Here is a 27,500-nt window from a genome sequence, read left to right on the forward strand (position 1 = left end):
CGTCTCGCTCTTCCTCTCTCTTGCCCTCTCTCTCTCTCCCTCTTGCTCTCCCTCTCTCTCTGTCTCTCTCTCTCTCTCTCTCTCTCGCTCTCCCTCTCTTGCGCTCCGTCTCGCTCTTCCTCTCTCTTGCCCTCTCTCTCTCTCCCTCTTGCTCTCCCTCTCTCTTGCCCTCTCTCCCTCTCTCGCGCTCCGTCTCGCTCTTCCTCTCTCTTGCCCTCTCTCTCTCTCCCTCTTGCTCTCCCTCTCTCTTGCCCTCTCTCCCTCCCACTATCTCTTGCCCTCTCTCGCTCTCTCCATCTCGCTCTCTCCCTCGCTCTCTCTCTCACCATCTCTTGCCCTCTCTCCCTCTCGCTCTCCCTCTCTCGTTCTCCGTCTCGCTCTCATTCTCTTGCCCTCTCTCTGTCTCTTGCCCTCTCTCGCTCTCCCTCTCTCTTGCCCTCTCTCTCTCTCCTTCTCGCTCTTCCTCTCTCTTGCCCTCTCTCTCTCCCTCTCGCTCTCCCTCTCACTTGCCCTCTCTCTCTCTCTCTCTCTCCCACTATCTCTTGCCCTCTCTCTCGCTCTCCCTCTCGCTCTCTCCCTCTCGCTCTCCCTCTCTCTCCCTCTCTCTCCCTCTTGCCCTCTCTCTCTCCCACTATCTCTTTCTCTCCTTCTCTTAGAGATGGATGGATATGCTAACCGTACCTTCACTGTGGTTACAGGATCGTGATTGATTGTAATATGTGGTTATAATGTGTGTGTTCTCTGGTCAGGACAGAGTGTGATGTAATGTAATGTGTTCTCTCTGGTCAGGACAGAGTGTGATGTAATGTGTGATGTAATGTGTTCTCTGGTCAGGACAGAGTGTGATGTAATGTGTGATGTAATGTGTTCTCTGGTCAGGACAGAGTGTGATGTAATGTGTTCTCTCTCATCAGGACAGAGTGTGATGTAATGTGTTCTCTCTCGTCAGGACAGAGTGTGATGTAATGTGTTCTCTGGTCAGGACAGAGTGTGATGTAATGTGTTCTCTCTCGTCAGGACAGAGTGATGTAATGTGTAATGTAATGTGTGATGTAATGTGTTCTCTCTCATCAGGACAGAGTGTGATGTAATGTGTGATGTAATGTGTTCTCTCTAGTCAGGACAGAGTGTGATGTAATGTGTGATGTAATGTGTTCTCTCTCATCAGGACAGAGTGTGATGTAATGTGTGATGTAATGTGTTCTCTCTAGTCAGGACAGAGTGTGGTGTAATGTGTGATGTAATGTGTGATGTAATGTGTTCTCTCTCGTCAGGACGGAGTGTGGTGTAATGTGTGATGTATTGTGTGATGTAATGTGTTCTCTCTAGTCAGGACAGAGTGATGTAATGTGTGATGTAATGTGTTCTCTCTCGTCAGGACAGAGTGTGGTGTAATGTGTGATGTATTGTGTTCTCTCTCGTCAGGACGGAGTGTGGTGTAATGTGTGATGTATTGTGTTCTCTCTCGTCAGGACAGAGTGTGGTGTAATGTGTGATGTATTGTGTTCTCTCTCGTCAGGACGGAGTGTGGTGTAATGTGTGATGTATTGTGTGATGTAATGTGTTCTCTCTCGTCAGGACAGAGTGATGTAATGTGTGATGTAATGTGTTCTCTCTCGTCAGGATGGAGTGTGATGTAATGTGTGATGTAATGTGTTCTCTCTCATCAGGATGGAGTGTGATGTAATGTGTGATGTAATGTGTTCTCTCTCATCAGGACAGAGTGTGGTGTAATGTGTGATGTATTGTGTTCTCTCTCGTCAGGACGGAGTGTGGTGTAATGTGTGATGTATTGTGTGATGTAATGTGTTCTCTCTAGTCAGGACAGAGTGATGTAATGTGTGATGTAATGTGTTCTCTCTCGTCAGGATGGAGTGTGATGTAATGCGTGATGTAATGTGTGATGTAATGTGTGATATATATATATTATATGTTCTCTCTCGTCAGGACGGCGTGTGTCAGGTGTTCCTGGATAAGGGTCATGTGGTAGTGAGGGCGGGCAACAGCGAGGTGAAGACTCAAAAGACCTACAACGATGACAACGATCATTATGTAACTCTGTACAGCAACAACAACAGGTAGGATTTACTATCCACCAACTAAATTATCATTATGGAACTCTGTACAGCAACAACAACAGGTAGGATGACTGGCAAATTCCGTTCAACATGCAGTCATGTTCTCTCTGTGAAACATAAAACCCATCTCTCTCTCTCTCTGTGTGTGTGTGTGTGTGTGTGTGTGTGTGTGTGTGTGTGTGTGTGTGTGTGTGTGTGTGTGTGTGTGTGTGTGTGTGTGTGTGTGTGTGTGTGTGTGTGTGTGTGTGTGTGTGTGTGTGTGTGTGTGTGTGTGTGTGTGTGTGTGTGTGTGTGTGTGTGTGTGTGTGTGTGTGTGTGTCTGTGTCTGTAGGTTGCGTGTCTATGTGGATGACGTCCTGGAGCAGAATGAGGATACGGGTCGTGGAGGGGGCAGCAGTGGGGCAGCACTGTCACCTGGCGGTGTCTACCTGGGAGGGACACCTGACAACAGCCTCAACAACCTCACCGGCTGTCTTAGCAACCTGTTCATCAAGAGGTAAGAAGGGGTTAGGGACACTGGGACAAACCGAGCAGAGAAAATAGGGATCTGTGGAGGATTGCATTTATTTCAGTTTGAATGTTGCTGCTCCTACTACTAGATTACAATGTTGCTGCTCCTACTACTGCTAGATTACAATGTTGCTGCTCCTACTACTAGATTACAATGTTGCTGCTCCTACTACTGTTAGATTACAATGTTGCTGCTCCTACTGCTAGATTACAATGTTGCTGCTCCTACTACTACTAGATTACAATGTTGCTGCTCCTACTACTGCTAGATTACAATGTTGCTGCTCCTACTACTAGATTACAATGTTGCTGCTCCTACTACTGCTAGATTACAATGTTGCTGCTCCTACTACTAGATTACAATGTTGCTGCTTCTACTACTGCTAGATTACAATGTTGCTGCTCCTACTGCCAGATTACAATGTTGCTGCTCCTACTACTGCTAGATTACAATGTTGCTGCTCCTACTGCTAGATTACAATGTTGCTGCTCCTACTACTGTTAGATTACAATGTTGCTGCTCCTACTACTAGATTACAATGTTGTTGCTCCTACTACTGCTAGATTACAATGTTGCTGCTCCTACTACTGCTAGATTACAATGTTGCTGCTCCTACTACTAGATTACAATGTTGCTGCTCCTACTACTGCTAGATTACAATGTTGCTGCTCCTACTACTGCTAGATTACAATGTTGCTGCTCCTACTGCTAGATTACAATGTTGCTGCTCCTACTACTAGATTACAATGTTGCTGCTACTACTACTGTTAGATTACAATGTTGCTGCTCCTACTACTACTAGATTACAATGTTGCTGCTCCTACTACTGCTAGATTACAATGTTGCTGCTCCTACTACTACTAGATTACAATGTTGCTGCTCCTACTACTGTTAGATTACAATGTTGCTGCTCCTACTACTACTAGATTACAATGTTGCTGCTCCTACTACTACTAGATTACAATGTTGCTGCTCCTACTACTGCTAGATTACAATGTTGCTGCTCCTACTACTAGATTACAATGTTGCTGCTCCTACTACTGCTAGATTACAATGTTGCTGCTCCTACTGCTAGATTACAATGTTGCTGCTCCTACTACTAGATTACAATGTTGCTGCTACTACTACTGTTAGATTACAATGTTGCTGCTCCTACTACTACTAGATTACAATGTTGCTGCTCCTACTACTGCTAGATTACAATGTTGCTGCTCCTACTACTACTAGATTACAATGTTGCTGCTCCTACTACTGTTAGATTACAATGTTGCTGCTCCTACTACTACTAGATTACAATGTTGCTGCTCCTACTACTACTAGATTACAATGTTGCTGCTCCTACTACTACTAGATTACAATGTTGCTGCTCCTACTACTACTAGATTACAATGTTGCTGCTCCTACTACTACTAGATTACAATGTTGCTGCTCCTACTACTGCTAGATTACAATGTTGCTGCTCCTACTACTAGATTACAATGTTGCTGCTCCTACTACCGCTAGATTACAATGTTGCTGCTTCTCGTACTGCTAGATTACAATGTTGCTGCTACTACTACTGCTAGATTACAATGTTGCTGCTCCTACTACTGCTAGATTACAATGTTGCTGCTTCTCGTACTGCTAGATTACAATGTTGCTGCTACTACTACTGCTAGATTACAATGTTGCTGCTCCTACTACTGCTAGATTACAATGTTGCTGCTCCTACTACTGCTAGATTACAATGTTGCTGCTTCTCGTACTGCTAGATTACAATGTTGCTGCTACTACTACTGCTAGATTACAATGTTGCTGCTCCTACTACTGCTAGATTACAATGTTGCTGCTCCTACTACTGTTAGATTACAATGTTGCTGCTCCTACTACTGCTAGATTACAATGTTGCTGCTCCTACTACTGCTAGATTACAATGTTGCTGCTCCTACTACTACTAGATTACAATGTTGCTGCTCCTACTACTGTTAGATTACAATGTTGCTGCTCCTACTACTGCTAGATTACAATGTTGCTGCTCCTACTACTAGATTACAATGTTGCTGCTTCTACTACTGCTAGATTACAATGTTGCTGCTCCTACTGCCAGATTACAATGTTGCTGCTCCTACTACTGCTAGATTACAATGTTGCTGCTCCTACTGCTAGATTACAATGTTGCTGCTCCTACTACTGTTAGATTACAATGTTGCTGCTCCTACTACTAGATTACAATGTTGTTGCTCCTACTACTGCTAGATTACAATGTTGCTGCTCCTACTACTACTAGATTACAATGTTGCTGCTCCTACTACTACTAGATTACAATGTTGCTGCTCCTACTACTACTAGATTACAATGTTGCTGCTCCTACTACTGCTAGATTACAATGTTGCTGCTCCTACTACTAGATTACAATGTTGCTGCTCCTACTACCGCTAGATTACAATGTTGCTGCTTCTCGTACTGCTAGATTACAATGTTGCTGCTACTACTACTGCTAGATTACAATGTTGCTGCTCCTACTACTGCTAGATTACAATGTTGCTGCTTCTCGTACTGCTAGATTACAATGTTGCTGCTACTACTACTGCTAGATTACAATGTTGCTGCTCCTACTACTGCTAGATTACAATGTTGCTGCTCCTACTACTGCTAGATTACAATGTTGCTGCTCCTACTACTAGATTACAATGTTGCTGCTTCTACTACTGCTAGATTACAATGTTGCTGCTCCTACTGCCAGATTACAATGTTGCTGCTCCTACTACTGCTAGATTACAATGTTGCTGCTCCTACTGCTAGATTACAATGTTGCTGCTCCTACTACTGTTAGATTACAATGTTGCTGCTCCTACTACTAGATTACAATGTTGTTGCTCCTACTACTGCTAGATTACAATGTTGCTGCTCCTACTACTGCTAGATTACAATGTTGCTGCTCCTACTACTAGATTACAATGTTGCTGCTCCTACTACTGCTAGATTACAATGTTGCTGCTCCTACTACTGCTAGATTACAATGTTGCTGCTCCTACTACTAGATTACAATGTTGCTGCTCCTACTACTAGATTACAATGTTGCTGCTCCTACTGCTAGATTACAATGTTGCTGCTCCTACTACTAGATTACAATGTTGCTGCTACTACTACTGTTAGATTACAATGTTGCTGCTCCTACTACTACTAGATTACAATGTTGCTGCTCCTACTACTGCTAGATTACAATGTTGCTGCTCCTACTACTACTAGATTACAATGTTGCTGCTCCTACTACTGTTAGATTACAATGTTGCTGCTCCTACTACTACTAGATTACAATGTTGCTGCTCCTACTACTACTAGATTACAATGTTGCTGCTCCTACTACTGCTAGATTACAATGTTGCTGCTCCTACTACTAGATTACAATGTTGCTGCTCCTACTACTGCTAGATTACAATGTTGCTGCTCCTACTGCTAGATTACAATGTTGCTGCTCCTACTACTAGATTACAATGTTGCTGCTACTACTACTGTTAGATTACAATGTTGCTGCTCCTACTACTACTAGATTACAATGTTGCTGCTCCTACTACTGCTAGATTACAATGTTGCTGCTCCTACTACTACTAGATTACAATGTTGCTGCTCCTACTACTGTTAGATTACAATGTTGCTGCTCCTACTACTACTAGATTACAATGTTGCTGCTCCTACTACTACTAGATTACAATGTTGCTGCTCCTACTACTACTAGATTACAATGTTGCTGCTCCTACTACTACTAGATTACAATGTTGCTGCTCCTACTACTGCTAGATTACAATGTTGCTGCTCCTACTACTAGATTACAATGTTGCTGCTCCTACTACCGCTAGATTACAATGTTGCTGCTTCTCGTACTGCTAGATTACAATGTTGCTGCTACTACTACTGCTAGATTACAATGTTGCTGCTCCTACTACTGCTAGATTACAATGTTGCTGCTTCTCGTACTGCTAGATTACAATGTTGCTGCTACTACTACTGCTAGATTACAATGTTGCTGCTCCTACTACTGCTAGATTACAATGTTGCTGCTCCTACTACTGCTAGATTACAATGTTGCTGCTTCTCGTACTGCTAGATTACAATGTTGCTGCTACTACTACTGCTAGATTACAATGTTGCTGCTCCTACTACTGCTAGATTACAATGTTGCTGCTCCTACTACTGTTAGATTACAATGTTGCTGCTCCTACTACTGCTAGATTACAATGTTGCTGCTCCTACTACTGCTAGATTACAATGTTGCTGCTCCTACTACTACTAGATTACAATGTTGCTGCTCCTACTACTGTTAGATTACAATGTTGCTGCTCCTATTACTACTAGATTACAATGTTGCTGCTCCTACTACTGCTAGATTACAATGTTGCTGCTCCTACTACTGCTAGATTACAATGTTGCTGCTCCTACTACTACTAGATTACAATGTTGTTGCTCCTACTGTTAGATTACAATGTTGCTGCTACTACTACTGCTAGATTACAATGTTGCTGCTCCTACTACTGCTAGATTACAATGTTGCTGCTTCTCGTACTGCTAGATTACAATGTTGCTGCTACTACTACTGCTAGATTACAATGTTGCTGCTCCTACTACTGCTAGATTACAATGTTGCTGCTCCTACTACTGCTAGATTACAATGTTGCTGCTTCTCGTACTGCTAGATTACAATGTTGCTGCTACTACTACTGCTAGATTACAATGTTGCTGCTCCTACTACTGCTAGATTACAATGTTGCTGCTCCTACTACTGTTAGATTACAATGTTGCTGCTCCTACTACTGCTAGATTACAATGTTGCTGCTCCTACTACTGCTAGATTACAATGTTGCTGCTTCTCGTACTGCTAGATTACAATGTTGCTGCTACTACTACTGCTAGATTACAATGTTGCTGCTCCTACTACTGCTAGATTACAATGTTGCTGCTCCTACTACTGCTAGATTACAATGTTGCTGCTCCTACTACTGCTAGATTACAATGTTGCTGCTCCTACTACTAGATTACAATGTTGCTGCTCCTACTACTAGATTACAATGTTGCTGCTCCTACTACTAGATTACAATGTTGCTGCTCCTACTACTAGATTACAATGTTGCTGCTCCTACTACTAGATTACAATGTTGCTGCTCCTACTACTACTAGATTACAATGTTGCTGCTCCTACTACTAGATTACAATGTTGCTGCTCCTACTACTACTAGATTACAATGTTGCTGCTCCTACTACTGCTAGATTACAATGTTGCTGCTACTACTACTGCTAGATTACAATGTTGCTGCTCCTACTACCGCTAGATTACAATGTTGCTGCTTCTCGTACTGCTAGATTGCAATGTTGCTGCTACTACTACTGCTAGATTACAATGTTGCTGCTCCTACTACTGCTAGATTACAATGTTGCTGCTCCTACTACTGCTAGATTACAATGTTGCTGCTTCTCGTACTGCTAGATTACAATGTTGCTGCTACTACTACTGCTAGATTACAATGTTGCTGCTCCTACTACTGCTAGATTACAATGTTGCTGCTCCTACTACTGCTAGATTACAATGTTGCTGCTCCTACTACTACTAGATTACAATGTTGCTGCTCCTACTACTGCTAGATTACAATGTTGCTGCTCCTACTACTAGATTACAATGTTGCTGCTCCTACTACTAGATTACAATGTTGCTGCTCATACTACTGCTAGATTACAATGTTGCTGCTCCTACTGCTAGATTACAATGTTGCTGCTTCTAGTACTACTAGATTACAATGTTGCTGCTTCTCGTACTGCTAGATTACAATGTTGCTGCTTTTCGTACTGCTAGATTACAATATTGCTGCTTCTCGTACTGCTAGATTACAATGTTGCTGCTTCTCGTACTGCTAGATTACAATGTTGCTGCTTCTAGTACTACTAGATTACAATGTTGCTGCTTCTCGTACTGCTAGATTACAATGTTGCTGCTTCTCGTACTGCTAGATTACAATGTTGCTGCTTCTCGTACTGCTAGATTACAATGTTGCTGCTTCTCGTACTGCTAGATTACAATGTTGCTGCTTCTCGTACTGCTAGATTACAATGTTGCTGCTTCTCGTACTGCTAGATTAGAAGTTAGTTCTCTAAGAGTAGATGTGATTATACCACTGTGTGTAGGACTTGGGCCTATAACTGTTACTGTAGCCATGACAACGGGCTAACAACCCTATAACGACTGTGCTCTACAGAGACAAGCCTTCTCAGATGGTGATGAATCTGATGAATGCTAAGGAGAACATCGACGTTCCTCTAGACTGTCCCGCTGCCTATAAACCACAACAGATCCTGGCCGCACCACCACGACAAAAGCATGTTAAGGTACCTGACGCCATAGATACACAATATATAATGTATTATACTGATACTTCTATAGCTGACACCATAGGTACACAATATATAATGTATTCTAGTACCTCTTCTACATCTGACACCAGATAGTATTAGAATACATTATATACTATATATCTGACACCAAATAGTATTAGAATACATTATATACTATATATCTGACACCATTAAAATAGTATTAGAATACATTATATACTATATATCTGACACCATTAAAATAGTATTAGAATACATTATACATCGTTGTGGAAGAACTTGACTGGCCTACACAGAACCCCAACCTCAACCCCATCGAACACCTTTGGGATGAATTGGAAAGCCGACTGTGAGCCAGGCCTAATCGCCCAACATCAGTGCCCCAACCTCACTAATGCTCTTGTGGCTGAATGAAAGCCAATTCCCCACAGCAATGTTCCAACATCTAATGGAATGCCTTCCCAGAAAAGTGGAGGCTGTTATAGCAGCAAATGATTTTGGACTGCCCATGATTTTGGACTGAGATGTTGGACGAGTGTCCTCATGCTTTTCGTTGTGTAGTTAGTTTACAGTTAGAGTTTATTAGACAGCTTCACTCAACTGGGTCTGATGAACAGAGTACAAACGCTACAAAGCCCTGGTCTCTTTTTAAAGAACTCGTTATGGCTGCATCCCTTGTTCTCAATTTCCGCCTGAAGACCAAATCTAACTGCCTGTAGCTCAGCCCCAGAGGCAGAAGACGTACCCAAATCTAACTGCCTGTAGCTCAGCCCCAGAGGCAGAAGACATACCCAAATCTAACTGCCTGTAGCTCAGCCCCAGAGGCAGAAGACGTACCCAAATCTAACTGCCTGTAGCTCAGCCCCAGAGGCAGAAGACGTACCCAAATCTAACTGCCTGTAGCTCAGCCCCAGAGGCAGAAGACGTACCCAAATCTAACTGCCTGTAGCTCAGCCCCAGAGGCAGAAGACGTACCCAAATCTAACTGCCTGTAGCTCAGCCCCAGAGGCAGAAGACGTACCCAAATCTAACTGCCTGTAGCTCAGCCCCAGAGGCAGAAGACGTACCCAAATCTAACTGCCTGTAGCTCAGCCCCAGAGGCAGAAGACGACCCAAATCTAACTGCCTGTAGCTCAGCCCCAGAGGCAGAAGACGTACCCAAATCTAACTGCCTGTAGCTCAGCCCCAGAGGCAGAAGACGTACCCAAATCTAACTGCCTGTAGCTCAGCCCCAGAGGCAGAAGACGTACCCAAATCTAACTGCCTGTAGCTCAGCCCCAGAGGCAGAAGACGTACCCAAATCTAACTGCCTGTAGCTCAGCCCCAGAGGCAGAAGACGTACCCAAATCTAACTGCCTGTAGCTCAGCCCCAGAGGCAGAAGACGTACCCAAATCTAACTGCCTGTAGCTCAGCCCCAGAGGCAGAAGACGTACCCAAATCTAACTGCCTGTAGCTCAGCCCCAGAGGCAGAAGACATACCCAAATCTAACTGCCTGTAGCTCAGCCCCAGAGGCAGAAGACGTACCCAAATCTAACTGCCTGTAGCTCAGCCCCAGAGGCAGAAGACGTACCCAAATCTAACTGCCTGTAGCTCAGCCCCAGAGGCAAGGATATGCATATTCTTGGTATCATTTGAATGCAAAGATTTTATGCTGGTAGTCGATCATTACTCAGACTTTTGGGAGATCGACCTCCTCCCCGACCTCTCAGCAGAGACAACGATCAAACGCTGCAAAGGCTCAGTTTGCCCGCTATGGCCAACCAGATCGGGTCATTTCAGACAATGGACCCCAATTCTCCGGAGTTGAGTTCCGAAAATTTGCTGCAGGATGGGAATTCGAGCACGTCACTTCATCACCACGACACCGAAAAGCTAATGGGAAGGCGGAGTCCGCAGTAAAAAAAATAGCAAAGAACCTCTGCAAAAAGATGGCAAAGATGCCTGGAAAGCGATCCTGCAGTGGCGCAATACCCCGACAGAAGGCATGGACAGCAGCCCGGCACAGCGCCTCATGGCACGGCGCTTAAAAGCAGCTCTGCCAGTAGGAGCCATGTTCATCATGTTCAAGTTCATCTACGACAAAAGACTTACCTGAGCTCAGGGTGGGTGAAACGGTGCGAATGAAACCACTACCAGGGGACCGGACAGGCCTCGCAGTCCTCGCAGACAAGCCCCCTGTCTTTTCACGCTGCGGGCGTCTGTCCCAGCCACCAAAAATACTTCATCTGTAGGTTTCCCATCAGGCATTGTTGACAGACAGAGATACAAGTGAAGAGAATATCAAAATGTGTTATTGTTACCTGAGAAAAAAAGAAATACAAATAAATACTAAACTGTTCATGTTGGACATTGTTACTAGGTTTGTTTTGTTAGTGAATTGACACTTCCTGTCCTATTTTATTAAATGGAAGATGTTATGGGTGTAAGATGGCACAGTGATGCCATCTGTTGGTAAATGTTCATTACTGCAACTCTTGTGTTTTACCGGGGTGCTTGAGATACCTGGATGTGTTGTGATGTACTGAACAAGACTGGTTACTCGCATCAATGCCTCTGTCTCGTCATTTAACATTCAAACAGTATCCACAGGGTGCTCACAGAACATTAATAGCCGTGTCCCTAAATAGCTCCTTGTTCGTCCCACATTTCTGCATTACATTTTCCTAGCTGTATGAACTCTACCCTCCATAATGAAGTTACCATATCCCCTCACTCCTCCCCCCCCTCTATCCACCCCCCTACCCCCCTTCCCTCCCTCCCCCTCCCTCCCTCCCTTCCTTCCTCCTTCCTTCCCTCCCTCCCTTCCCTTCCTCCCTTCCTTCCCTTCCTCCCCCTCCCTCCCTCCCCTCCATCCATCCCCCCTTCCCCCCGGCCTTCTACAGGATAAACACAAGAAGCCTGCGGGTGGCGGCGGGTCGGTGGGGCGGAGTCGCAGTGGCAGGGGGTCCTGCCAGGGGGACCGAGCCAATCAGGAGGAGGTTGGAGCTCTGCACTTCAGTGGCTCCTCCCACAGCCACCAGCGCTACGACAGGCTACCAGAGGTCTTCCGCAGGACGTCAGTAACCCCATAACAACTAGTAGTAGTACTGGCTAAACAACCTCCACAGGGTTCTGTTTCAATAAAGATGGTTTTTTTCCGTTGTCGATTTAAGATCATCCTTTTAAAAAAAAACATATGTTTTCCACCCGATGTTCCATGTCCTGTATATGAATGTAACCTATATGGCTGTAACGGATGTCTCCTTCTCTCTCACCCCCAGGCCTCACATCTCCATGGGTCTACGTGTGAACTCTTCGGAAGGCCTGGTGTTCTGTGTGTCTGGATCAGGAGAACGTAGCAGATCTGTGACGACCCTGTCGGTCTCCGCCGGACACCTGCTGCTCCTCATCGACGGAGGGAAGAGGAAGACTAGCATCCGCTCGCGCAGGAAGTACAACGATGGACAGTGGCACACGGTGTGTGTGTGTGTGTGTGTGTGTGTGTGTGTGTGTGTGTGTGTGTGTGTGTGTGTGTGTGTGTGTGTGTGTGTGTGTGTGTGTGTGTGTGTGTGTGTGTGTGTGTGTGTGTGTGTGTGTGTGTGTGTGTGTGTGTGTGTGTGTGTGTGTGTGTGTGTGTGTGTGTGTGTGTGTGTGTGTGTGTGTGTGTGTGTGTGTGTGTGTGTGTGTGTGTGTGTGTATCTGTGTGTATCTGTGTGTGGTCCTTCTGTAGCTCAGTTGGTAGAGCATGGCGCTTGTAACGCCAGGGTAGTGGGTTCGATTCCCGGGACCACCCATACGTAGAATGTATGCACACATGACTGTAAGTCGCTTTGGATAAAAGCGTCTGCTAAATGGCATATATTATTATTATTATAAGAATACTTATATACTTATATATATATATTATAAGTATCTGTGTGTATCTGTGTATCTGTGTGTATCTGTGTGTATATCTATGTATCTGTGTGTGTATCTGTGTGTGTATCTGTGTGTGTATCTGTGTGTGTATCTATGTATCTGTGTGTATCTGTGTGTATCTGTGTGTATCTGTGTGTATCTATGTATCTGTGTGTATCTGTGTGTATCTGTGTGTATCTGTGTGTATCTATGTGTATCTGTGTGTATCTGTGTGTATCTGTGTGTGTATCTGTGTGTGTATCTGTGTGTATCTGTGTGTATCTGTGTGTATCTGTGTGTATCTATGTGTCTGTGTGTATCTATGTATCTGTGTGTGTATCTGTGTGTATCTGTGTGTATCTGTGTGTATCTGTGTGTATCTGTGTGTATCTGTGTGTGTTCTAAGTCCTGTCAGTAACAGACCAGTGTAATAGCAACATGTCTGCTTGTTTATTTTCCCCCACCAGGTGTTTGTGAAGAGGGAGGGAGAGATGGCCAGTTTGATTGTTGATGGGATCAATACCCAGTCTAAGAGGGTCTCGGGAGGGGAGGAAACACCCCTCAGTTCCCCTCTCTACATCGGAGGAGTTCCCTCAGCAGTCGCCAGCTCACTTCTCACGGTACTACATCCGACACATTCACTGTGGAGACAAGAAGAATTGGACTTACACTCTGTACATTTTTCTGCAATTCCATTGTTTTCATCCTATCCCCTCTCCTCCTTCCCTATTGGAGGAGAAAGTACGTTACATTGTGAGGAGGAGAAAGAATTTGAGGAAAGATTCATGTCAACATTGTGCTTCCTCCAGTCAGTGGTGAAGTACCAGTACCCCCTGTATATAGCCTCCACATTGACTCTGTACTGGTACCCCCTGTATATAGCCTCCACATTGACTCTGTACCAGTACCCCCTGTATATAGCCTCCACATTGACTCTGTACCAGTACCCCCTGTATATAGCCTCCACATTGACTCTGTACCAGTACCCCCTGTATATAGCCTCCACATTGACTCTGTACCAGTACCCCCTGTATATAGCCTCCACATTGACTCTGTACCAGTACCCCCTGTATATAGCCTCCACATTGACTCAGTACCGGTACCCCCTGTATATAGCCTCCACATTGACTCTGTACTGGTACCCCCTGTATATAGCCTCCACATTGACTCTGTACTGGTACCCCCTGTATATAGCCTCCACATTGACTCTGTACTGGTACCCCCTGTATATAGCCTCCACATTGACTCAGTACTGGTATCCCCTGTATATAGCCTCCACATTGACTCTGTACCGGTACCCCCTGTATATAGCCTCCACATTGACTCTGTACCAGTACTCCCTGTATATAGCCTCCACATTGACTCAGTACTGGTACCCCCTGTATATAGCCTCCACATTGACTCAGTACTGGTATCCCCTGTATATAGCCTCCACATTGACTCAGTACTGGTACCCCCTGTATATAGCCTCCACATTGACTATGTACTGGTACCCCCTGTATATAGCCTCCACATTGACTCTGTACTGGTACCCCCTGTATATAGCCTCCACACTGACTCTGTACCAGTACCCCCTGTATATAGCCTCCACATTGACTCTGTACCAGTACCCCCTGTATATAGCCTCCACATTGACTCAGTACTGGTACCCCCTGTATATAGCCTCCACATTGACTCTGTACTGGTACCCCTGTATATAGCCTCAACATTGACTCAGTACTGGTACCCCTGTATATAGCCTCCACATTGACTCTGTACTGGTACCCCTGTATATAGCCTCCACATTGACTCTGTACCAGTACCCCTGTATATAGCCTCCACATTGACTCAGTACTGGTACCCCTGTATATAGCCTCCACATTGACTCTGTACCGGTACCCCCTGTATATAGCCTCCACATTGACTCTGTACCAGTACCCCTGTATATAGCCTCCACATTGACTCTGTACCAGTACCCCTGTATATAGCCTCCACATTGACTCTGTACCAGTACCCCTGTATATAGCCTCCACATTGACTCTGTACCAGTACCCCTGTATATAGCCTCCCATTGACTCTGTACCAGTACCCCCTGTATATAGCCTCCACATTGACTCTGTACCAGTACCCCTGTATATAGCCTCCACATTGACTCTGTACCAGTACCCCCTGTATATAGCCTCCACATTGACTCTGTACCAGTACCCCTGTATATAGCCTCCACATTGACTCTGTACCAGTACCCCCTGTATATAGCCTCCACATTGACTCTGTACCAGTACCCCCTGTATATAGCCTCCACATTGACTCTGTACCAGTACCCCCTGTATATAGCCTCCCCATTGACTCTGTACCAGTACCCCCTGTATATAGCCTCCCCATTGACTCTGTACCAGTACCCCTGTATATAGCCTCCACATTGACTCTGTACCAGTACCCCTGTATATAGCCTCCCCATTGACTCTGTACCAGTACCCCTGTATATAGTCTCCACATTGACTCTGTACCAGTACCCCTGTATATAGCCTCCACATTGACTCTGTACCAGTACTCCCTGTATATAGCCTCCCCATTGACTCTGTACCAGTACCCCTGTATATAGCCTCCACATTGACTCTGTACCAGTACACCCTGTATATAGCCTCCACATTGACTCTGTACCAGTACCCCTGTATATAGCCTCCACATTGACTCTGTACCAGTACTCCCTGTATATAGCCTCCCCATTGACTCTGTACCAGTACCCCTGTATATAGCCTCCACATTGACTCTGTACCAGTACCCCTGTATATAGCCTCCACATTGACTCTGTACTGGTACCCCCTGTATATAGCCTCCACATTGACTCTGTACTGGTACCCCCTGTATATAGCCTCCCCATTGACTCTGTACTGGTACCCCCTGTATATAGCCTCCCCATTGACTCTGTACTGGTACCCCCTGTATATAGCCTCCACACTGACTCTGTACCAGTGCCCCCTGTATATAGCCTCCACATTGACTCTGTACCAGTACACCCTGTATATAGCCTCCTCATTGACTCTGTACTGGTACCCCCTGTATATAGCCTCCCCATTGACTCTGTACTGGTACCCCCTGTATATAGCCTCCACATTGACTCTGTACCAGTACCCCCTGTATATAGCCTCCCCATTGACTCTGTACTGGTACCCCCTGTATATAGCCTCCACATTGACTCTGTACCAGTACCCCCTGTATATAGCCTCCACATTGACTCTGTACCAGTACCCCCTGTATATAGCCTCCACATTGACTCTGTACCTGTACCCCCTGTATATAGCCTCCACATTGACTCTGTACCAGTACCCCCTGTATATAGTCTCCACATTGACTCTGTACCGTAATACCCTGTATATAGCCTCCACATTGACTCTGTACCGTAATACCCTGTATATAGCCTCCACATTGACTCTGTACCGTAATACCCTGTATATAGCCTCCACATTGACTCTGTACCGTAATACCCTGTATATAGCCTCCACATTGACTCTGTACCGTAATACCCTGTATATAGCCTCCACACTGACTCTGTACCGTAATACCCTGTATATAGCCTCCACATTGACTCTGTACCGGTACCCCCTGTATATAGCCTCCACATTGACTCTGTACCGTAATACCCTGTATATAGCCTCCACATTGACTCTGTACCGTAATACCCTGTATATAGCCTCCACATTGACTCTGTACCGTAATACCCTGTATATAGCCTCCACATTGACTCTGTACCGTAATACCCTGTATATAGCCTCGTTATTCTTATTGTGTCACTTTTTATTTTACACTGTCAGTAAAGCATTTCACGGTAAAGTCTACACTTGTTGTATTCGGAGCATGTGACAAATAAAATTAGATGTGTCTCAATGCTTCTTCCAGTCAGTTGTAAAGTCATAATGCTCTTGGCTTTAACAGTGATCCGTTTGTGTGTGTGTGTGTGTCTACAGTACAGAGAAATATATTCCTTATTGAAACTGTTCTCCGGTGTACTGCCCATCTCTTTCACTACATTAGGTGCCAGGTCCTGGAGGGTTTGTGGGCTGTGTGAGGGACCTGGAGTTGAATGAGGAGAGCATAGCCAATCCCTCAACAAGCCTGGGGGTTGTTCCCTGCTTCCAGACCACTCTGCAACCTGGGGCATACTTCTCCTCCCAGGGAGGACACATGGCTATAGGTACAGTATACCTCCTTTCCTCTCCTCCCAGGGAGGACACATGGCTATAGGTACAGTATACCTCCTCTCCTCCCAGGGAGGACTCATGGCTATAGGTACAGTATACCTCCTCTCCTCCCAGGGAGGACACATGGCTATAGGTACAGTATACCTCCTCTCCTCTCCTCCCAGGGAGGACACATGACTATAGGTACAGTATACCTCCTCTCCTCCCAGAGAGGACACATGGCTATAGGTACAGTATACCTCCTCTCCTCTCCTCCCAGGGAGGACACATGACTATAGGTACAGTATACCTCCTCTCCTCTCCTCCCAGGGAGGACACATGGCTATAGGTACAGTATACCTCCTCTCCTCCCAGGGAGGACTCATGGCTATAGGTACAGTATACCTCCTCTCCTCCCAGGGAGGACACATGGCTATAGGTACAGTATACCTCCTCTCCTCCCAGGGAGGACACATGGCTATAGGTACAGTATACCTCCTCTCCTCTCAGGGAGGACACATGGCTATAGGTACAGTATACCTCCTCTCCTCCCAGGGAGGACACATGGCTATAGGTACAGTATACCTCCTCTCCTCTCAGGGAGGACACATGGCTATAGGTACAGTATACCTCCTCTCCTCCCAGGGAGGACACATGGCTATAGGTACAGTATACCTCCTCTCCTCTCCTCCCAGGGAGGACACATGGCTATAGGTACAGTATACCTCCTCTCCTCCCAGGGAGGACACATGGCTATAGGTACAGTATACCTCCTCTCCTCCCAGGGAGGACTCATGGCTATAGGTACAGTATACCTCCTCTCCTCCCAGGGAGGACACATGGCTATAGGTACAGTATACCTCCTCTCCTCTCCTCTCAGGGAGGACACATGGCTATAGGTACAGTATACCTCCTCTCCTCCCAGAGAGGACACATGGCTATAGGTACAGTATACCTCCTCTCCTCTCCTCCCAGGGAGGACACATGACTATAGGTACAGTATACCTCCTCTCCTCTCCTCCCAGGGAGGACACATGGCTATAGGTACAGTATACCTCCTCTCCTCCCAGGGAGGACTCATGGCTATAGGTACAGTATACCTCCTCTCCTCCCAGGGAGGACACATGGCTATAGGTACAGTATACCTCCTCTCCTCCCAGGGAGGACACATGGCTATAGGTACAGTATACCTCCTCTCCTCTCAGGGAGGACACATGGCTATAGGTACAGTATACCTCCTCTCTCCCAGGGAGGACACATGGCTATAGGTACAGTATACCTCCCTCTCCTCCAGGGAGGACACATGGCTATAGGTACAGTATACCTCCTCTCCTCCCAGGGAGGACACATGGCTATAGGTACAGTATACCTCCTCTCCTCTCCTCCCAGGGAGGACACATGGCTATAGGTACAGTATACCTCCTCTCCTCCCAGGGAGGACACATGGCTATAGGTACAGTATACCTCCTCTCCTCCCAGGGAGGACACATGGCTATAGGTACAGTATACCTCCTCTCCTCCCAGGGAGGACACATGGCTATAGGTACAGTATACCTCCTCTCCCTCCCAGGAGGACACATGGCTATAGGTACAGTATACCTCCTCTCCTCCCAGGGAGGACACATGGCTATAGGTACAGTATACCTCCTCTCCTCCCAGGGAGGACACATGGCTATAGGTACTCTCCTCTCCTCTCCTCTCTCAGGGAGGACACATGGCTATAGGTACAGTATACCTCCTCTCCTCCCAGGGAGGACACATGGCTATAGGTACAGTATACCTCCTCTCCTCCCAGGGAGGACACATGGCTATAGGTACAGTATACCTCCTCTCCTCCCAGGGAGGACACATGGCTATAGGTACAGTATACCTCCTCTCCTCCCAGGGAGGACACATGGCTATAGGTACAGTATACCTCCTCTCCTCTCCTCTCAGGGAGGACACATGGCTATAGGTACAGTATACCTCCTCTCCTCCCAGGGAGGACACATGGCTATAGGTACAGTATACCTCCTCTCCTCCCAGGGAGGACACATGGCTATAGGTACAGTATACCTCCTCTCCTCTCCTCCCAGGGAGGACACATGGCTATAGGTACAGTATACCTCCTCTCCTCTCAGGGAGGACACATGGCTATAGGTACAGTACATCTCCTCTCCTCCCAGGGAGGACTCATGGCTATAGGTACAGTATACCTCCTCTCCTCCCAGGGAGGACACATGGCTATAGGTACAGTATACCTCCTCTCCTCTCCTCCCAGGGAGGACACATGGCTATAGGTACAGTATACCTCCTCTCCTCCCAGGGAGGACACATGGCTATAGGTACAGTATACCTCCTCTCCTCTCAGGGAGGAATATGGCTATAGGTACACTATACCTCCTCTCCTCCCAGGGAGGACACATGGCTATAGGTACAGTTTACCTCCTCTCCTCCCAGGGAGGACACATGGCTATAGGTACAGTATACCTCCTCTCCTCTCCTCCAAGGGAGGACACATGGCTATAGGTACAGTATACCTCCTCTCCTCTCAGGGAGGACACATGGCTATAGGTACAGTATACCTCCTCTCCTCCCAGGGAGGACACATGGCTATAGGTACAGTATACCTCCTCTCCTCCCAGGGAGGACTCATGGCTATAGGTACAGTATACCTCCTCTCCTCTCCTCCCAGGGAGGACACATGGCTATAGGTACAGTATACCTCCTCTCCTCCCAGGGAGGACACATGGCTATAGGTACAGTATACCTCCTCTCCTCCCAGGGAGGACACATGGCTATAGGTACAGTATACCTCCTCTCCTCCCAGGGAGGACACATGGCTATAGGTACAGTATACCTCCTCTCCTCTCCTCTCAGGGAGGACACATGGCTATAGGTACAGTATACCTCCTCTCCTCCCAGGGAGGACACATGGCTATAGGTACAGTATACCTCCTCTCCTCCCAGGGAGGACACATGGCTATAGGTACAGTATACCTCCTCTCCTCTCCTCCCAGGGAGGACACATGGCTATAGGTACAGTATACCTCCTCTCCTCTCAGGGAGGACACATGGCTATAGGTACAGTACATCTCCTCTCCTCCCAGGGAGGACTCATGGCTATAGGTACAGTATACCTCCTCTCCTCCCAGGGAGGACACATGGCTATAGGTACAGTATACCTCCTCTCCTCTCCTCCCAGGGAGGACACATGGCTATAGGTACAGTATACCTCCTCTCCTCTCCTCCCAGGGAGGACACATGGCTATAGGTACAGTATACCTCCTCTCCTCTCAGGGAGGAATATGGCTATAGGTACACTATACCTCCTCTCCTCCCAGGGAGGACACATGGCTATAGGTACAGTTTACCTCCTCTCCTCCCAGGGAGGACACATGGCTATAGGTACAGTATACCTCCTCTCCTCTCCTCCAAGGGAGGACACATGGCTATAGGTACAGTATACCTCCTCTCCTCTCAGGGAGGACACATGGCTATAGGTACAGTATACCTCCTCTCCTCCCAGGGAGGACACATGGCTATAGGTACAGTATACCTCCTCTCCTCCCAGGGAGGACTCATGGCTATAGGTACAGTATACCTCCTCTCCTCTCCTCCCAGGGAGGACACATGGCTATAGGTACAGTATACCTCCTCTCCTCCCAGGGAGGACACATGGCTATAGGTACAGTATACCTCCTCTCCTCTCCTCCCAGGGAGGACACATGGCTATAGGTACAGTATACCTCCTCTCCTCTCTCTCCTCTCCTATAAAATTATTTGGTTGCAATTTAAAATGTTTGTCAAAGAGGCCAAGGTTTTGAGAAAAGGATCTAGGAGAGACTATTATGAGACTATTGGAGAGACATTCTCTGGGATTATGAGACAGGGCAGAGCACAACAAAATAAATATGACCCATAAAATCTGAAACACACTGACTAATCTCTCCATGTCTCTGTGTCTAGATGAAGGCCTGGTGTTAGGGCGGGACCTAGATGTCCAGCTGGAGGTACGGCTGGTGTCTGACTCTGGTCTCCTGCTGCATGCTGGGTCTGGACAACAGCTCAGTCTCTACCTCAACCAGGGAGAGGTACGATTAACTAAGTGTTCTGTTGTTTTAGGACTACCTAGACAGTTTTCTTCTGTTTCAGACAGAGTCATGTGTACAATGAACGAGTGTGTATAATGACTGTATAATGTGGTGTCCTCTACAGGTGACAGTCACAGTGAACAGTGGTCGCGGAAAAGTCTTCTCCACCTCTTTCACACCAGAGGAATCCCTGTGTGACGGACGCTGGCACAGTATCACAGGTGAGTTCTAGCTTACAGTTACCGATACAGGTGAGTTCTAGCTGAGTTACAGATACAGGTGAATTCTAGCTTAGTTACAGATACAGGTGAGTTCTAGCTTACAGTTACTGATACAGGTGAGTTCTAGCTTACAGTTGCAGATACAGGTGAATTCTAGCTGAATTACAGATACAGGTGAATTCTAGCTGAGTTACAGATACAGGTGAATTCTAGATTACAGTTACAGATACAGGTGAATTCTAGTTGAGTTACAGATACAGGTGAATTCTAGATTACAGGTGAATTCTAGATTACAGTTACAGATACAGGTGAATTCTAGATTACAGTTACAGATACAGGTGAATTCTAGTTGAGTTACAGATACAGGTGAATTCTAGATTACAGTTACAGATACAGGTGAATTCTAGTTGAGTTATAGATACAGGTGAATTCTAGCTGAGTTACAGATACAGGTGAATTCTAGCTGAGTTACAGATACAGGTAAATTCTAGCTTAGTTACAGATACAGGTGAATTCTAGCTTACAGTTACTGATACAGGTGAGTTCTAGCTTACAGTTACAGATACAGGTGAATTCTAGCTGAGTTACAGATACAGGTTAATTCTAGTTGAGTTATAGATACAGGTGAATTCTAGCTGAGTTACAGATACAGGTGAATTCTAGCTGAGTTACAGATACGGGTGAATTCTAGCTGAGTTACTGATACAGGTGAATTATAGCTGAGTTACAGATACAGGTGAATTCCAGCTTAGTTACAGATACAGGTGAATTCTAGCTGAGTTACAGATACAGGTGAATTCTAGCTGAGTTACAGATACAGGTGAATTCTAGCTTAGTTACAGATACAGGTGAATTCTAGCTGAGTTACAGATACAGATGAATTCCAGCTGAGTTACAGATACAGGTGAATTCTAGCTTAGTTACAGATAGAGGTGAATTCTAGCTGAGTTACAGATACAGGTGAATTCTAGCATAGTTATAGATACAGGTGAATTCTAGCTGAGTTACAGATACAGGTGAATTGTATCTTACAGATACAGATACAGGTGAGTTGTAGCTTACAGATACAGGTGAGTTGTAGCTTACCGATACAGGTGAGTTGTAGCTTACAGATACAGGTGAGTTGTAGCTTATAGATACAGGTGAGTTGTAGCTTACAGATACAGGTGAGTTGTAGCTTACCGATACAGGTGAGTTGTAGCTTACAGATACAGGTGAGTTGTAGCTTATAGATACAGGTGAGTTGTAGCTTACAGATAAAGGTGAGTTGTAGCTCACAGCTACAGGTGAGTTGTAGCTCACAGATACAGGTGAGTTGTAGCTCACAGATACAGGTAAGTTGTAGCTTACAGATACAGGTGAGTTGTAGCTCACAGATACAGGTAAGTTGTAGCTTACAGATACAGGTAAATTGTAGCTTACAGATACAGGTGAGTTGTAGCTCACAGATACAGGTGAGTTGTAGCTTACAGATACAGAAACAGGTGAGTTGTGGCTTACAGATACAGGTGAGTTGTAGCTTAGTTACAGATACAGGTGAGTTGTGGCTTACAGATACAGATACATGTGAGTTCTAGCTTACAGATACAGGTGAGTTCTAGTTTACAGATACAGGTGAGTTCTAGCTTACAGATACAGGTGAGTTCTAGCTTAGTTACAGATACAGGTGAGTTGTGGCTTACAGATACAGGTGAGTTTCTCTACCATAAGCCGCCTCCAACATCGTTTTAGAGAATTTGGCAGTACATCCAACCGGACTAGCAACTGTATGGTTTGCTGATGTCAACGTTGTGAACAGAGGGCCCCATGCTGGTTATGGTATGTGCAGGCATAAACTACAGACAACGAACACAATTGCATTTTATCATTGGCACTTTGAATGCATAGAGATACCGTGAAGAGATCCTGAGGCCCATTATCGTACCATTCATCCCCCACCATCACCTCATGTTTCAACATGATAAATATACAGCCCCATGTCACATGGATCTGGACACAATTACTGGAAGCTGAAAATGTCCCAGTTCTTCCATGGTCTGCATGCTCACGAGACATGTGACCCCATTGAGCATGTTTGGGATGCTCTGGATAGTCCTGTACAACAGCATGTTCCAGTTCCTGCCAATATTCCGCAACTTCTCACAGCCATTGAAGAGGAGTGGGGACAACATTCCACAGGCTACAATCAACAGCCTGATCAACTATATGTGAAGGAGATGTTTCGCGCTGCTTGAGGCAAATGGTGATCACACCAGATACTGACTGGTTTTCTGATCCACACCAGATACTGAATGGTTTTCTGATCCACACCAGATACTGACTGGTTTTATGATCCACACCAGATACTGACTGGTTTTCTGATCCACACCAGATACTGACTGGTTTTCTGATCCACACCAGATACTGACTGGTTTTCTGATCCACACCAGATACTGACTGGTTTTCTGATCCACACCAGATACTGACTGGTTTTCTGATCCACACCAGATACTGACTGGTTTTCTGATCCACACCAGATACTGACTGGTTTTATGATCCACACCAGATACTGACTGGTTTTCTGATCCACACCAGATACTGACTGGGTTTCTGATCCACACCAGATACTGACTGGTTTTCTGATCCACACCAGATACTGACTGGTTTTATGATCCACACCAGATACTGACTGGTTTTATGATCCACACCAGATACTGACTGGTTTTCTGATCCACACCAGATACTGACTGGGTTTCTGATCCACACCAGATACTGACTGGTTTTCTGATCCACACCAGATACTGACTGGTTTTCTGATCCACACCAGATACTGACTGGGTTTCTGATCCACACCAGATACTGACTGGTTTTCTGATCCACACCAGATACTGACTGGTTTTCTGATCCACACCAGATACTGACTGGTTTTCTGATCCACACCAGATACTGACTGGTTTTCTGATCCACACCAGATACTGACTGGTTTTATGATCCACACCAGATACTGACTGGTTTTCTGATCCACACCAGATACTGACTGGGTTTCTGATCCACACCAGATACTGACTGGTTTTCTGATCCACACCAGATACTGACTGGTTTTATGATCCACACCAGATACTGACTGGTTTTCTGATCCACACCAGATACTGACTGGTTTTCTGATCCACACCAGATACTGACTGGTTTTCTGATCCACACCAGATACTGACTGGTTTTCTGATCCACACCAGATACTGACTGGTTTTCTGATCCACACCAGATACTGACTGGTGTTCTGATCCACAACAGATACTGACTGGTTTTCTGATCCACACCAGATACTGACTGGTTTTCTGATCCACACCAGATACTGACTGGTTTTCTGACCCACACCAGATACTGACTGGTGTTCTGATCCACACCAGATACTGACTGGTGTTCTGATCCACACCAGATACTGACTGGTTTTCTGATCCACACCAGATACTGACTGGTTTTCTGATCCACACCAGATACTGACTGGTTTTCTGATCCACACCAGATACTGACTGGTGTTCTGATCCACACCAGATACTGACTGGTTTTCTGATCCACACCAGATACTGACTGGTTTTCTGATCCACACCAGATACTGACTGGTTTTCTGATCCACACCAGATACTGACTGGTTTTATGATCCACACCAGATACTGACTGGTTTTCTGATCCACACCAGATACTGACTGGTTTTCTGATCCACACCAGATACTGACTGGTGTTCTGATCCACACCAGATACTGACTGGTTTTCTGATCCACACCAGATACTGACTGGTTTTCTGATCCACACCAGATACTGACTGGTGTTCTGATCCACACCAGATACTGACTGGTTTTCTGATCCACACCAGATACTGACTGGTTTTCTGATCCACACCAGATACTGACTGGTTTTCTGACCCACACCAGATACTGACTGGTGTTCTGATCCACACCAGATACTGACTGGTGTTCTGATCCACACCAGATACTGACTGGTTTTCTGATCCACACCAGATACTGACTGGTTTTCTGATCCACACCAGATACTGACTGGGTTTCTGATCCACACCAGATACTGACTGGTTTTCTGATCCACACCAGATACTGACTGGTTTTCTGATCCACACCAGATACTGACTGGTTTTCTGATCCACACCAGATACTGACTGGTTTTCTGATCCACACCAGATACTGACTGGTTTTCTGATCCACACCAGATACTGACTGGTTTTATGATCCACACCAGATACTGACTGGTTTTCTGATCCACACCAGATACTGACTGGTTTTCTGATCCACACCAGATACTGACTGGTTTTCTGACCCACACCAGATACTGACTGGTGTTCTGATCCACACCAGATACTGACTGGTGTTCTGATCCACACCAGATACTGACTGGTTTTCTGATCCACACCAGATACTGACTGGTTTTCTGATCCACACCAGATACTGACTGGTTTTATGATCCACACCAGATACTGACTGGTTTTCTGATCCACACCAGATACTGACTGGTGTTCTGATCCACACCAGATACTGACTGGTTTTCTGATCCACACCAGATACTGACTGGTTTTCTGATCCACACCAGATACTGACTGGTTTTCTGATCCACACCAGATACTGACTGGTTTTATGATCCACACCAGATACTGACTGGTTTTCTGATCCACACCAGATACTGACTGGTTTTCTGATCCACACCAGATACTGACTGGTTTTCTGATCCACACCAGATACTGACTGGTTTTCTGATCCACACCAGATACTGACTGGTGTTCTGATCCACACCAGATACTGACTGGTTTTCTGATCCACACCAGATACTGACTGGTTTTATGATCCACACCAGATACTGACTGGTTTTCTGATCCACACCAGATACTGACTGGTTTTCTGATCCACACCAGATACTGACTGGTTTTCTGATCCACACCAGATACTGACTGGTTTTATGATCCACACCAGATACTGACTGGTTTTCTGATCCACACCAGATACTGACTGGTTTTCTGATCCACACCAGATACTGACTGGTTTTATGATCCACACCAGATACTGACTGGTTTTCTGATCCACACCAGATACTGACTGGTTTTCTGATCCACACCAGATACTGACTGGTTTTCTGATCCACACCAGATACTGACTGGTTTTCTGATCCACACCAGATACTGACTGGTTTTCTGATCCACACCAGATACTGACTGGTGTTCTGATCCACACCAGATACTGACTGGGTCTCTGATCCACACCAGATACTGACTGGTTTTCTGATCCACACCAGATACTGACTGGTTTTATGATCCACACCAGATACTGACTGGTTTTCTGATCCACACCAGATACTGACTGGTTTTATGATCCACACCAGATACTGACTGGTTTTCTGATCCACACCAGATACTGACTGGTTTTATGATCCACACCAGATACTGACTGGTTTTCTGATCCACACCAGATACTGACTGGTGTTTTGATCCACACCAGATACTGACTGGTTTTCTGATCCACACCAGATACTGACTGTTTTTCTGACCCACACCAGATACTGACTGGTTTTCTGATCCACACCAGATACTGACTGGTTTTCTGATCCACACCAGATACTGACTGGTGTTCTGATCCACACCAGATACTGACTGGGTCTCTGATCCACACCAGATACTGACTGGTTTTCTGATCCACACCAGATACTGACTGGTTTTCTGATCCACACCAGATACTGACTGGTTTTCTGATCCACACCAGATACTGACTGGTTTTCTGATCCACACCAGATACTGACTGGTTTTCTGATCCACACCAGATACTGACTGGTTTTATGATCCACACCAGATACTGACTGGTTTTCTGATCCACACCAGATACTGACTGGTTTTCTGATCCACACCAGATACTGACTGGTTTTCTGATCCACACCAGATACTGACTGGTTTTCTGATCCACACCAGATACTGACTGGTTTTCTGACCCACTCCCTTATCTTTTTAATATCTGTGACCAACAGACACATATCTGTATTCCCAGTCATGTGAAATCCGTAGATTAGGACCTAATTGATTTATTTTAATTGACTGATTTCCTTATATGAACTGTAACTCAGTAAAATCTTTGAAACTGTTACATGTTGCATTTTTACATTTATTTGTTCAGTCTAGAGTTGCACTGGGAAAGCATTATAGCATAATCTATGTTACTAAACTTGGGATCAATACATTTTATTCAATTCAAAACAGTC

General features: G+C 45.6%; 1 protein-coding gene across 1 annotated transcript in view; it reads left to right on the plus strand.

The window, feature by feature from the left end:
* Positions 1 to 1,947: 1,947 nt before the first annotated feature.
* The window catches only part of LOC124019414 (laminin subunit alpha-4-like), a gene marked incomplete at its 5' end in the record, with an annotated part of 26,838 nt that continues 1,285 nt past the window's right edge, over positions 1,948 to 27,500 (plus strand). The window contains 9 exon segments of the mRNA XM_046334749.1: positions 1,948 to 2,078; positions 2,410 to 2,574; positions 8,811 to 8,940; positions 11,831 to 12,003; positions 12,209 to 12,404; positions 13,292 to 13,444; positions 16,836 to 16,995; positions 20,930 to 21,054; positions 21,179 to 21,275. Coding sequence (XP_046190705.1) covers positions 1,948 to 2,078; positions 2,410 to 2,574; positions 8,811 to 8,940; positions 11,831 to 12,003; positions 12,209 to 12,404; positions 13,292 to 13,444; positions 16,836 to 16,995; positions 20,930 to 21,054; positions 21,179 to 21,275 — 1,330 coding nt within the window.

This window comes from Oncorhynchus gorbuscha, unplaced genomic scaffold (genome assembly GCF_021184085.1).
Source record: "Oncorhynchus gorbuscha isolate QuinsamMale2020 ecotype Even-year unplaced genomic scaffold, OgorEven_v1.0 Un_scaffold_909, whole genome shotgun sequence".
In the NCBI taxonomy this organism is placed as follows: domain Eukaryota; kingdom Metazoa; phylum Chordata; class Actinopteri; order Salmoniformes; family Salmonidae; genus Oncorhynchus; species Oncorhynchus gorbuscha.